This window comes from Xenopus laevis, chromosome 6S (assembly GCF_017654675.1).
Source record: "Xenopus laevis strain J_2021 chromosome 6S, Xenopus_laevis_v10.1, whole genome shotgun sequence".
Lineage (NCBI taxonomy): Eukaryota > Metazoa > Chordata > Amphibia > Anura > Pipidae > Xenopus > Xenopus laevis.
In genome coordinates, this window is record NC_054382.1 from 54558194 (window position 1) to 54571865 (window position 13672).

At 40.4% G+C, this 13672-nt stretch overlaps 1 protein-coding gene across 2 annotated transcripts in view; it reads left to right on the forward strand.

Annotated features, from left to right (window-relative positions):
* The window catches only part of mlh1.S (mutL homolog 1 S homeolog), an 83303-nt gene that overhangs the window by 65198 nt on the left and 4433 nt on the right, over positions 1-13672 (forward strand). For both annotated transcript variants that reach the window (NM_001097076.1, XM_018268518.2), the window contains exons 16-17: positions 3836-4000; positions 4117-4209. In NM_001097076.1, coding sequence (NP_001090545.1) covers positions 3836-4000; positions 4117-4209 — 258 coding nt within the window. The remainder of the gene's footprint in view (positions 1-3835; positions 4001-4116; positions 4210-13672) is intronic.

The window sequence follows — 13672 nt, forward strand, 5'->3', positions numbered from 1 at the left end:
GTTATATGTCCTTTAAAGGTATAGCTTACCTTTTAATATTTCCTGTGGCATTTGAATTATATATAGCATTTAGGCATACATTCTCCAAATTGATACTGCAGAATCTATCTGGTTGCTAGGCTTCAAATAACTCTTCAACCAGGTAGCAACACACAGAGAAACTTTTTCCCAAACAGAGCAACTAACTATTTCTTCATTGCCAGGTCAGGGACACCAACAAATAGGTAGGAAAGGAGTAAGTGAAAAAATTCAAAAACTATATATAATTAAATGCCAATTGAAAAGTTTCTAAGAATAAGACATTGTAACATACTAAAACATACTAAAACCAACACTTAAAAGATGGTTTTAAGTAGTTAAACACTTGAGAAGTTAATTTACACATCTCTTCTTTTGACACTTTAAGATTGGATATACATGTTTCCTTAGATGGCATTAAAAGGTATTGGTGCCTTTTGTGTCTTTTGATTGGTCATTTGTTGTGGCATGTGTGTAAATGCGCTAGCCTTATGAGTAAGTAGCGATGCACCAAATCCACTATTTTATTTTTGGATTCAGCCGAATCCTTTATGAAAGATTCAGAATACCTAACCAAATTTGAACCCTTTGTCAAAGTTACAAAACTACAAACAAATTACCCCTAAATACTCCGGTTCTGGCGCGAAAAAACCCAAGGTCCCTCCCCCTGTGACGTGTTCCCATACAATTCATCAAATACATCCAATTCTACAATATCATATAAGGTTTCTGTAGTGGCCAAGCTTGCACAATATAGTTAAGTTGCTTATCAGATCGCTACCTAAAGCCACAAAGTAGCAATAATTGTGTCCAATAATTGTATCTAATGTTCGCTTAGTGTCAAAACGGACCTTCCGTTAAAAAGCTGTTACAATCAAACAGCCCCAGTCAGATCCTGTAGGTCTATATCCCAAGCGTAAACCTGTGGTGGAATATCATTAACAATATACAATTATAATAGTGGTACAAGCTTACCATCTCCAAGTAGCCGCCTCCACGGAACACCATTGTGTAACCAGCCACGCCTCCGTGTAGCAACCATCACCAACGCCAATCAGTGTCTCACCGCTTGAGTGAACCCCCACATTGTGATCGCCATAGAACCCCAGCTGCGTGCGATCGCAGCCTTTTGTAATAGCCGATCTCTGTCTTTGTGCCGACCGTGTCTCCGTTTCTCCTGTCAATTCGTGTAGCGCAACATTAGTCAGCGCGCACCCTTAATGCGTCAGTCAAATCCGTGAATGCGGTTGGCTGTAGTGTCTATCCGTGTATACCCATTCAATAACCCGAAGTACAATTATTTTAACTCCTCATAAGTAGGACCTATAATAAAAGATTAATGGTTAAAACATCAAACAGGCAAACAAAATATTTCAAAATCTATTACATATCAAATATAAAGTGCCCACCTATAGTGTCACCTATTAATACAAACTAAACTACCCCTTGCTTTTCAAAATTACAACTCTCAAATTTATAAAAATTACAACTCTCAATATTTAACTTGCAGCTCTCAATGAAGGTGCCTATATGGAACGCCAGGGGTAAGGCTGCATGTCCTATAGGAACTAAACTAATCGAAGAGAACATAAAATTACTTCCCCCACAGTTATTAAATTATAGCTCTCCATATTAAAATTTTCAAAAAAAATTCTTAGAAAAGTTGTCTAAAAAAGATCTTTAAAAATATTTTTCGGCTTAACCCCAGTGTACCCAATATTCAACCACATTGGACAGTACTATGCCACCTACTAGGGAACCTACATGAAGCCACGTCACTCCCCCAAACATATTCTTAGAAACCTACATAGAACCACGTCACTCCCCAAACCCTTTAAAAACAATTACTCCATACCATTTTACTTCTGTTATCTAGCATAACTTATAAGTTACTTACAATTATACATAACGAGTAAATGGATAAGTAATAAAGACAAATAGCATATAGTCACCCGATATTCCCTATTGACTGAATACTTGGTTGTCAGATATCACATTGAAGAATAAGTATCTAACCCTTATCCATCCCAACCCCATATACTGATCCCAAATTAATAGAAAGGCGCATAAGACACCATCTCATTCAGTCCTCCCGGGCTGATCGTTGGATATACATGTTTCCTTAGATGGCATTAAAAGGTATTGGTGCCTTTTGTGTCTTTTGATTGGTCATTTGTTGTGGCATGTGTGTAAATGCGCTAGCCTTATGAGTAAGTAGGGATGCACCAAATCCACTATTTTATTTTTGGATTCAGCCGAATCCTTTATGAAAGATTCAGAATACCTAACCAAATTTGAACCCTAATTTGCACGTGCAGTTAACAATTCTGTAGCTTTCTTTTCTGGGTGACAGTCACTTGATTTTTCAGATTTGGTTTGGCCAGGCACTTGGATTTGGCTGATTCTGAATTCTGCAAATCCACAATTGAATCATGGATTCTGTGCATCCTTATGAGTAAGTGCCAGAAAGGGTATAAAACACATAAGGTGGAGCTTATTTTATATATATATATATATATATATATATATATATATATATATATATATATATATATATATATATATATATATATATATATATATATATATATATATATATTAATAAAGACTTGTGTTTTAGGCCTGACATTTGGGGGATTCTATTTCAGAGGGCCTGCCTATATTGTATATTTGGTTTGCATTTAATTATCTTGTAATTCTATATTTTTGGAAGGCAGATATGATACCTTGAGGGTGAACATTTAGAGAACAGAAGTAAGAACATGTTCTCCTTTGAGATTATGTTGCAGAGTCAATTATATAAGTGAGGAAGACCAACTTTACAACATAATAACTTGGAAAGTATATATTCCCCTGATATGCATGAAGAGTCTTTGCAAAGCAAAACTAGTAGGGTTTGCTAGAAGGGTTAATGTTAAGGCTGGTAAAAAGGTAAAAAAAAAAACATGCAAAAGATATAATGAAAAAGAGGTGGGACTCTTGGTATCCAAGAGAGGTAAATCAGTTGCTGAATGCCAGGAAAAAACATACATTGTAAACTATTTCCATAGGTTTTCTATGGAGAAAAGGTGCTAGTGATGGGACATGATTTTTTCAGATATAATAGAGGACATTATAGACAGATAGTGGGGGATGCTTTTTCCTCACTGCAAATAACAGACACTTGAGAAACTGAACTTTCATTAGTAGTCAAGAAACGTTTTTTGTGGTTAGGGCAGTGAGGTTGTGGAATGTTCTGCTGAGCGATGTTGTGATGGCAGACTCCATCACCCGGAATAACATTCCACATCCTCACTGCCCTCACTATGTATGTGTATATACAGTAGAATCCTATTTTACATTCTTCAGGGGACCAGAAAATAATGGTGTAAAATCCAGGAAAATGAGAAATCCGGAAAATGCTTTATATATAGTTGGGGCCACAATAAACAGTATAAAAATAGAGAAAAGGTAAAATCAGGGGATGTATAATTTTAGGTTTTCACTCTATATACACATACATACCTAAAGCTCAGTAGTCCTGCACCCCTGAGAAATATTGTAAACCATGTTGAGCAAGCAGGCAAGAATGTAGTTCAGTGCATGCCAAGGGGCTTATAAAATGTGTATATTATTGTATTAGCCACAGGATAATAAGCTATATCCACACATCAGCTCTTTTCTAGAACCTGTAACTTTTAAAGCTTTATACACATTTTACAAGCCTTTGGAGTTTGCTGATGATATAAAGAACCATATTGATATATAGATAGATACTTTGAGACACACATTTACACATATATATGTATATATATAAAAACATTTGTTTTGGTGACAGGAGCCAGCTCCACTTTATGACTTGGCAATGCTAGCCTTGGATAATAAAGAGAGTGGGTGGACAGAAGAAGATGGTCCCAAAGAAGGTCTTGCTGAGTATATTGTACAGTTTTTAAAGAAGAAGACAGAGATGTTGGCAGACTACTACTCACTTGAAATTGATCAGGTGAGGGTTTTTAATTGTTGAAAAAAAACTGTTTGCATTGCAAGACCTGTTAATCAGAATGTTAGGGGCCTAGGGTTTTCTGGAAAGTGTGACTATCAATCTCTCCCTCTTTTCAGGAAGGAAACCTTATAGGATTACCTTTACTGCTGGACAACTACATCCCTCCTATGGAAGGATTGCCGTTGTTTATTTTGCGCCTAGCCACAGAGGTAAAGAAATCTTTTGATATGAACTTGTTTTTTCTTTAAATTAAGGTAGTTTATTAAGAAGAAACAAATAAGACATATTACAGTTCACAATGCCAGTAACCGTGCATAATGTGTTAAGTATAGCAATGGAGATGGTCAGGAGGCAAGATTGGTCATAGTAGGATTGGAAATACATTGTAATAAAAGGTAAATAGTACATTTTTCATGTTACAGGGAGCATATACATACTAAAAATATATTACCCGCCTGTCATTATCTAATCAACGATGGGTTGTTGTGAAGAGGGGTGTATATACATCCAGGGCCCCCGGATTTTATGAAATTTAGTGGGGGTCCCCCTTTTAGTGTAGACTAGTTGTTCAACACTACAGGTATCCTGCATAACTTGCTTTTAATTTGTAAAGGTAGGAGTAGTAAGGTTCCTCCAATTTTGGGTAACTGGTCTCTTTGCCAATAGTAATGCCTTGAGCAGAAGAAGTGATTGGTATTAATTTAGTTTGAGATCTTGTATGATGGCCAGAATGCACAATTTGGGTTTTTCTATGTATTATGACCTATAACACTGCGTCTAAGGTAAGATTTACCCCCAATACGGAGTGATCTTGTTACAACGCCACAGCATATGGATTAAAGACCCTTTATCTATGCACCTAGTACGGAGGTCTGGGTTATTTGCGTTGATGAAATGAAGTCTGCCCAGGTATAGTAGGCCCTATGAATGATATATAGTTGAATTAAGCATAACCAATAATTAGGGGATACTTGCTGGATGGTTTCTTGCACTTCCTGACACTCCTTGTCCAGAACTGTGTCTACTTCTATTTCCCATTTGTTACTTAGCCCTTCCAAATTGTAACAAGTCTGGTGTACAACATAGTAATAAGACCTTCCTTAAAGGAGAAAGAAAGCTACGGAGGCATTTTATTGCCAATAGATTAGCTGCAATAGTGCAAGCTAGAATGCTATATTTATTCTGTAGAATGTTTTACCATACCTGAGTAAAAAGCTCGAAGCTCTCTGTTTGTTTAGGATAGCAGCTGCGGTATTAGCTTGGTATGACATCACTTCCTGCCTGAGTCTCTCCCTGCTCACTCATAGCTCTGGGCTCAGATTACAGCAGAGAAAGGAGGGGGGAAGAGGAGCAAACTGAGCATGCTGTTGTCCTGGGTAAGGAGGTTTAAGCTGAAAACAGGAAGTCTGATACAGAAGCCCATATGTACACAATATAAGGAAAGAAATGTAGGGTTTATTTTGAGGGTTTTAATGGTATATTTAGGTGGACCTTTCTGATAAGGTTTACATAGTTTTAACTATTCCTTCTCCTTTAATGTATATGAGGGGTGGCTATTGAAAGGCTGTGTTGTTTGTGGGTAGTCTTAAAGGAGAATTCAACCCTAAAGTTAAAATAAACCCTCCCCTCCTACTCTACATACACCCCCTACCTCCTCCCGACCCAGCCTAGCTGCTACCCCGGGCAAATGCCCCTAACTCACTATACTTACCCCTCCGTGCAGTTTCTGGCCAGTGGAGTTCACTGCAGCCATCTTCCTCTCTTCGGTAATCTTTGGAATGACACCCGCAGAGCATGCGCAGGTTGGAACAATTTTCTGTTTTAAATCAACTGTGTATGCTAGGCTGGGGGAGGGGGATCTATGTAGGGTAGGGGTGTAGGGTTTTTGTTTTTTTTAACTTATGGGTTTAGTTCTCCTTGAAGGGCACAATTGAGCCTGTTGAAAGTTCAGCCACTGGTTTTGTGGGATGTGAAACTGGTCTTTCAGTTGTGCAAAGGAGACCGGCTTGTTATCTTGCCAAACATTTTCCATAGTGTTAATACTGCATCTTACCCAAAGGTACATGGGACCTACCTTAGCAATATGGGGGTATTTCTGGTTGTTCCATAGTGGTGTTAATTGGTACTGTGACCGAGGATACTATAAGTTTGTTTATAGCCATTAACTAAACTCTACATAGTGAGGTAAATAAAAGAGAAAGCAGGGCCTGAGAGTACACTTAGGTTCTTCCCCAAGATTCAGCTTCGGATTTGCATCAAAACCAGTTGGGCCCAAAGGGAGTAAAGGACCCTGTTGTGAGTGCCTTCTACTCCTCTAAATGCCACAACTAAGCTGCCAGGTAGTATATGTATATATCGGGTAGAGCCAGACCATTTGTGGGTAATATCAATAAGCATTTGTTTTCCTTCCAACAGTCTGACAAACACAGAAATCACAATACCACTATTTCTATCAGTTGTAAGTTTTAAAGGACATGTTACATGTTAGCCGGTTTAGGGGTTACAGTTCTTATGCACCGGAGAGTCCAACCAGGGTTGCCATACAAGTTCAAATTTGCTCGGGTTTTCCCTCTGTATGTATACTAGTTGAGCTATCGTGAGGTATTCCTGTATCAGATTCTTCCACATTACAGTAGTAGGGGGTTCCCCTGCAAGCCATTTCAGAGCAATACATTTTCGGGCAAGAAACATTGCTTCCCTTATCAAAATATAATGAGACTTGGTAAGATGTGATACAATCCCCAGTAAGCATAGTTTAGGTGAGGCAGTAATCTGCAGCATAGTAATTTTGTGAGAATTTCACAAATATGTACCCAGAACGGTGCTACATTAGGGTCCACAACAAATGAAAAAAATCTGCGCCAGGCAGTTGACATTTTGGACAGCAGTCATCTGGTCTTAATTTCACTTTATATAGACGAGTAGGGGTAATGTATGCCTGATGCAATATAAGTATTTGTGAGAATCTACTCCTGAATTATACTAAGCTAGGGGCTTCCAACGCCTCCTCCCAATCCTCATCATCCAAATCAGGAATGGTACTCTCCCATTCACTCCTAGCAGGGCTGCGCCACTCAGACGCCCAAGGCAAGCCGGTGGATGCTGCGCTGGCTTAGCCCGAGTGTGCACATGCGCAAGAAAGATGTGGTTTTTTGCCTTCTTGCGCTCCTGCACATGCGTGAATTGCCGCCAACGTGTGCAGGGGCGCAAGAAGGTGGAAGAGAGTCAGGCACCGGTCTGGGGGTAGGCGACAGAGGAGGTACATGCCTGGCGCCCCCCCCCCCCAGGTTTGCGCCCTAGGCACGTGCCTACTCTGCCTACCCCTAGTTCCGGCCCTGACTCCTAGTACTACTGACCATGTGCTTCTTATTTTTAAGTATAGTGGAATGAATCCATGCCAGAGGATGAGTTCTATATATATTAACCAGGTAATACAATATATTTTCAACCGGTGATTTAACAATTCTAACAGGTGAAATTGGCCATTGCGCCTTGATAGCATGTTTAAGCTGATAGTACTGCAACCATGCCTTAGGTGTAACCTCATAATCAGCCTGTATTTGGGGAAAAGATTTAAATACTCCCTCAATAAACAGATCATCTATTATTTGGATACCTTGCGGATGCCAGTATTCCTGTAATGCAGCATTTTTCAGATGGGGGAAGACTATCATTTTCCCACAAAGTGGTATTCGGTGAAATCCCGTGGTACTGTATAAGTGCATGTGATACCTGCCATATTTTGAGGAGTGTTTTAATTATTGGAAGCAGGAGGGCAAAATTTTCTGCTGCTTCTAGAAAAATCAGTAGAGGTACTGCCTCGTTACCCCAGCAAGTGCGTAATATTTTATAGGAAGCATCTGTTTGATCCCCCCTAATCCATGGCAAAAAATTTTGCAATTGAGAGGCCAGATAATATGACCTCCACTCAGGGAGAGCTAGACCACCCTCCATAACCAGGGGTGCTTTGCCAATGAGGCGAGTTGAGGCTGTCGCCTCAGGCGGCAGCACCCCACTAGGTAACAGGGGCAGCAAAAATGCTGCACCTGGTACTTTAAAAGCGAATTTCTGGGGGAGGGGGGGCAGCAGCAACTGCTGCTGCCTCAGGCGGCGGAGGGGCCAGGATCGCCCCTGTCCATAACTGGGAGCTGCAGTACAGCGTACGCCAGCCTACTGCGCTTTCCAGCCCAAATAAATGCTTTGGTCTCAGAGTCTAACACCTTCTTGGGTACATAAATTGGTGAGTTTGTGAATATGTACAAAAGTTGAGGGAGGAAAATCATTTTACAAATAGCTACTCTGCCCGGTGGCGACAGAGGAAGAGATTTCCATGCCTTCATTTGACTACTAATTCTGGAAAGCACCGGTTCTAGGTTATCTTTTAGGTAGTAAGTTTGTTTTTTCGCAATGCCTAAATACTGAAAGCTTTCTACCCATTGTAAGGGTTGATTGGGCATTTGGTAACGAGGGGCTGAGGCGTCCAATGGGAATATGTAGGATTTACCCAAGTTAATCCAGAGAATTTGCCATAGGTGTTTATGACATGCAATAACTGCTCCAGTGAATCCGCTGGGTTGGCTAAAAACAATAGCATATCATCAGCATAGAGCGCAACTTTCTCTTCTATGCCATTATATTTGCAGCCTACAATTCTCCCTTCCACCCCTAATTATAATAGCCAACACCTCTATAGCTAGAGCAAACAGACCCGGGGACATTGGACACCCTTGCCTCGTGCCCCTTTCAAGCAGGAATGGTTCTGAAACTCGGTTATTTGTACATACCCTAGCCTTTGGGCTGTTATAGAGCAATTGCACCCAGGATATAAACTGCTTCCCAAAGCCAAACCTGATGAGAGTCTCCCACAAAAAATTCCATTAAATTGAATCGAACGCTTTTGCAGCGTCTAATGATAGGATAACTCTTTTTCCTGCATTCGTGTGAGGCATTTGTAAATTTGTGTAAAGCCTTCTGATATTTATTGTGGTTGCCCTACCCGGCATGAACCCAGTCTGGTCCCCATGTATTAATTTAAGAATGACCTTATTCAGTCTAAGGGCTATAATTTTTGCCAATATTTTTATATCACAATTTAGCAGAGATATTGGACGATAAGATTCACATTGTGTGGGATCCTTTCTTTTTTTAGGTAATAGTGCTATAAGGTCCTCCGTCATGGATTGTGGTAGAGTTTTGGTAGATAAAGCATGATCATAACAGCCTTTCAGTCTAGTGATCATAGTTCTTTATATTGTTTATATACCTCTATGGGGATCCCATCAGTGCCCGGTGCCTTACCAGAAGGAAATGTACCTATCGCATCCTCAATTTCTTGCTCAGTTATCTAGAAGGTCTTTATCTGCAATTGGCAAGGTGGGGAAGCACACACCGTCTAAGTATGTTTGGAGTTCTGTTTCTGAGTATGTTACCTTGGCGCATAAGCATCCATGAAATATGTTTGGAATACCCGTCACCAGCACTCCATCCCGATTACATATACTCAAAATTGCCGTAGACGGTGTGATCTCCCTGCACATTAATGCCAAAAGGTGTCCAATTTTTTCCCAAACTGCGCAATTTTATGCTTGGAGTATAGTATACTTTTATATGCTTGCTGCCTCAAAACTCCTGATATTCCTGTGTTTTAAGTAACTAATTATCCTTATTCTCATTGGTGGGGTGTTGTGTGTATTGTGATTCAGCATCGGCTAGATTTGTTTCTAGATTAGATGTTTTTTCTACCTTTTTTTTCCCCCAGGTACTCACTCTGGACTTAACCAAACCCCTAAAGTAAGCTTTCATTGCATCCCACTCACTGGAGGCAGAATCTGTGTGTTTGTTATATGACCAGTATTCCTCTATCGCTTGGGGTAGTCCTGTGGTCACTTCTGGGAGTTTAAGCCAATAAGGCTGCATTCTCCATGGTTTGTTGGACTGGGAAAGTATGGATACAGCCAAGGAGAGGGGGGAGTGATCAGATATCCCCTGGGGTAGGATCTGCACTTGTTGTGTGTGTTGAAGTATATCAGACGATACAAAAGCCAGATCGATTCAGGACATTGAGCTATGTGTAGCTGAGTAACAGGTGTACTGTTTCATGGTTGGGTGTTTGGCCCTCCAGGCATCTACCAGCCCAAGCGCTGCTAAGAATTGTTGAAACCGCTGGGAAAACCGTGAACCTGACATTGTAGTACAGGGCCGGACTGGGAGTAAAAAGCAGCCCTGGCAAAAAAAATCAAAGCAGCCCACATAGAAATGCATGCTGGTCTTTTATTTACACACACACACTATATATATATATATATATATATATATATATATATATATATATATATATATATATATATATATATATATATATATATAAAACGAACAAAAACCAGCACCAGGGGTCTTTGCAGTGAAAAAAACTTGTATTGTCACATTAGTATGTACAACCCTGACATTGTAGTACAGGGCCGGACTGGGAGTAAAAAGCAGCCCTGGCAAAAAAAATCAAAGCAGCCCACATAGAAATGCATGCTGGTCTTTATTTACACACACACACAATATATATATATATATATATATATATATATATATATATATATATTATATATATATATATATATATATATATATATATATATATATATATATATATATATATATATATATATATATGGGGTTTTTTATATTATAAGTCATAAACAAATGCAAAAGGAGTACATTTTCGTTTTGGGGCTTGTGCTAAAGGAGAACTAATAATGCATCCTATAAGATACATACCAATGGGCATTTAAATTTATGTTTGCTTATCATTTAGAGTAGTACCTTATAATACATGAGTGATACTCAGAGTTCCCTGTATAACTCAGCCTGCAGCCTTGTGCCTTTATATGGTCACAGAACAACCCCTCGGTGACTTCTAATATCCTTATCATTTACAGTAGGGGGTACATTATCGCTTATAATACATGAGTGATACTCAAGAGTTCCCTGTATAACTCAGCCTGCAGCCTTGTGTCTTTATATGGTAACCCTCAGTGACTTTTAATATTCTCATTATATAGTACCTTATAATACATGAGTGATACTCAAGAGTTCCCTGTATAACTCAGCCTGCAGCCTTTTCAACCTATTTAGTTTGGCCCTATATTTTTTATTCGATCAACCTCTCCTCCTTTTGCTCCTATTTTTTTTCCAATTGTATTTTAAAAAATGGATAATCGCATCTTACTGTGGCAGGGAGCATTACATTCAGGGCTTCAGGCTCAGTACAGGCAGACCAGCAGTCAGCATAAACAATATAATCCACACCTGTCCACAGCCTCAGTAACTACTGCAAATAAAGGAATGGGTGCGGCTCACCAAAAGTCTTTGTTGGTTTAATTCCACGGGTTATCCTGTGTTCGATATCCCAAACCAATGTATCAATAATGCAGTTAGTTGTGGAACAAACCCAAGGCAGCAAATTGACTGCAATACTCTTTATTGGGAGGTAGAGTTACACAACATGTTTCGGGCGGAGCCCTCTGTCAAAGTAACTACTGGGCAGACGTGGATCTGCTGGCTGCTGCTCTACAGTAGTGTGTGCTGCAGCCTGACTGTACTTACTGAGCTGATGCGGGAGACAGGAGACTGAGAGGCCCTGTACATTCAGCTTCCACACCACTCGTGCACGGCAGGGGAGGGGCGGGGCCGCAGTTGGAGCTAGGAGCTGGGTCCTAGAGCCCGCCGAATGCGGTGAAAAGTAAGTTCTAAATTAGTACTATCACTCGGGAGCGGCCCAATTAAACAAAATATAGTTCGGCCCCTCTGGCATTTGCCTGAAAAGTTACATTGCCAGTCCGGGCCTGTTGTAGTAGTAGAAAGTTTATCCATGTTAGCGTCTAAAACACAGTTAAAATCCCCCATACAGATTACCAGGAGATTAGGAAATTTAGATAATGGGGCAAAACATTCTGCCAATAACTCCAGAGTAAATGGAGGGGGCAGATACACCCCTATTATTAGTAACTCAGTATTCTCTATTTTGGCATGTATATAAACAAATTTACCTATAGGGTCAGTTTTGACCATTATAGACACCCCTCTTGCATAATTTGAGTAACATGCATGGTACATATTACTGAGCCAGGAACGTCTAAGGGACAGAATTTTGTCATTTGTCATATGGGTTTCTTGAAGTATAATGATATCATGCGGGTGTTTCTTTAAAAAATTGAATACTAATGATCTTTTGATTTTATCCCGTAATCCCCTCACATTCCAGCTAAGAAATTGTAGTTTATTCGCCATAGTAGTTTTCAAGTCCCAAATATTCCAGGAGATCAAGTAATCCTGCTTTGTCAGATCTGTTACAATGTGAAAAAAAGTTGTTCAACCCACATCTGGACTGTTTACATTTGTCATAAAATAATACCCGCTTAACTGAACTACCCGTCTGCCCTCCCTGCTTTAAACCCATATCTCCAACATGGGTTCAGCTTAACTGGATCCCTAACTAATCAACTTCTATGTATCCTGTGGAAATTCCAGGACCGAGCCTCTAGCTCAGACGTGAACAGCAATAAAGTGCAAAGGTAAAGTCAAATGTACAGTTCAATACTCTTAAACATACCGCTCCCAGAAGCATGTGCCATATCTGTGGAGCCCTTGATGCTCCCCAAAATAAGTCCGAACTAGTGAACTTAAACTGTTTGGTGATATGTCCAACAAAACCACTTAAGGGAAATTATCCTCGACACTGCAGAGCATGAACTTTGCTCTCTGTTGCTCTCTCACCTCTGTTGAGAAATCCGGGTACAGAGATGGTTGCATTTTGGAAACGTAGCTCCTTGGTTTGCGCCTCCCTCAGTGCATCGTCCCAATCCCTATAATTCAGCAAACGTGCTATCAGCGGCCTTTGTCCAGCTCCTGGTGGTAGTTGCCTGGCCGGAATCCTGTGTGCTCGTTCTACTAATAGCATAGTTGAAAATACTTTATCGCCAAATTGTGAGAGGAGGAATTGCTCAACAAATGTCTCTGGGTTATTACCCTCGGCTCCCTCCGGTACTCCCACCAAACGTATATTATTTTGTCTCAGGTGATTTTCGAGATCATCGGTCTTGGCCTCCAACGATTGTATGTGCTTTGTTGCACCTGCTATAGTTTTTTGCAGAGGGCCAGTTGCATCCTCCAATTCCCCAATTCTACGTTCCGCTTCTGAGGTGCGGTCACGTAATTTAGAGAGGTCTTGTTTAACAATCGCAAAGTTCGATTTTAGTCCATCCATCTTATCTACCAGAGCCTCATGGTTTTGTCTCATAAAATGCATTATCTCCGATAATGACGGCTTTGTTTCAGAGGGTACAGATGGTGTTTGTGGAGAAGCCATAGAGGAGGGACTCAGTCGGGTCTATAGGCATATAGTCGGCATTACCCACTGCAGGTTCATGTGCGAAGGCCTCTAGTTTCTTGGCCGTTGAAACACTAAGTGCAGATTTAGTGCCGCTCACCTTACCAGCAGGCTGCGGGTTCTCCTTATTAGAGTTGGCGCCATCTTGGAGACGTGCAGTGTCTATGATCTCCGTTCTTTTGGAGGTACTCGTAGATGACTTAACCGCAGCGTTTCGCATCATAACTCACTCTCGTTGTCCGGAGGGTTATACTCAACAGGTCGGCTTTTGTTATAGTCCGAAAAGGCACTAT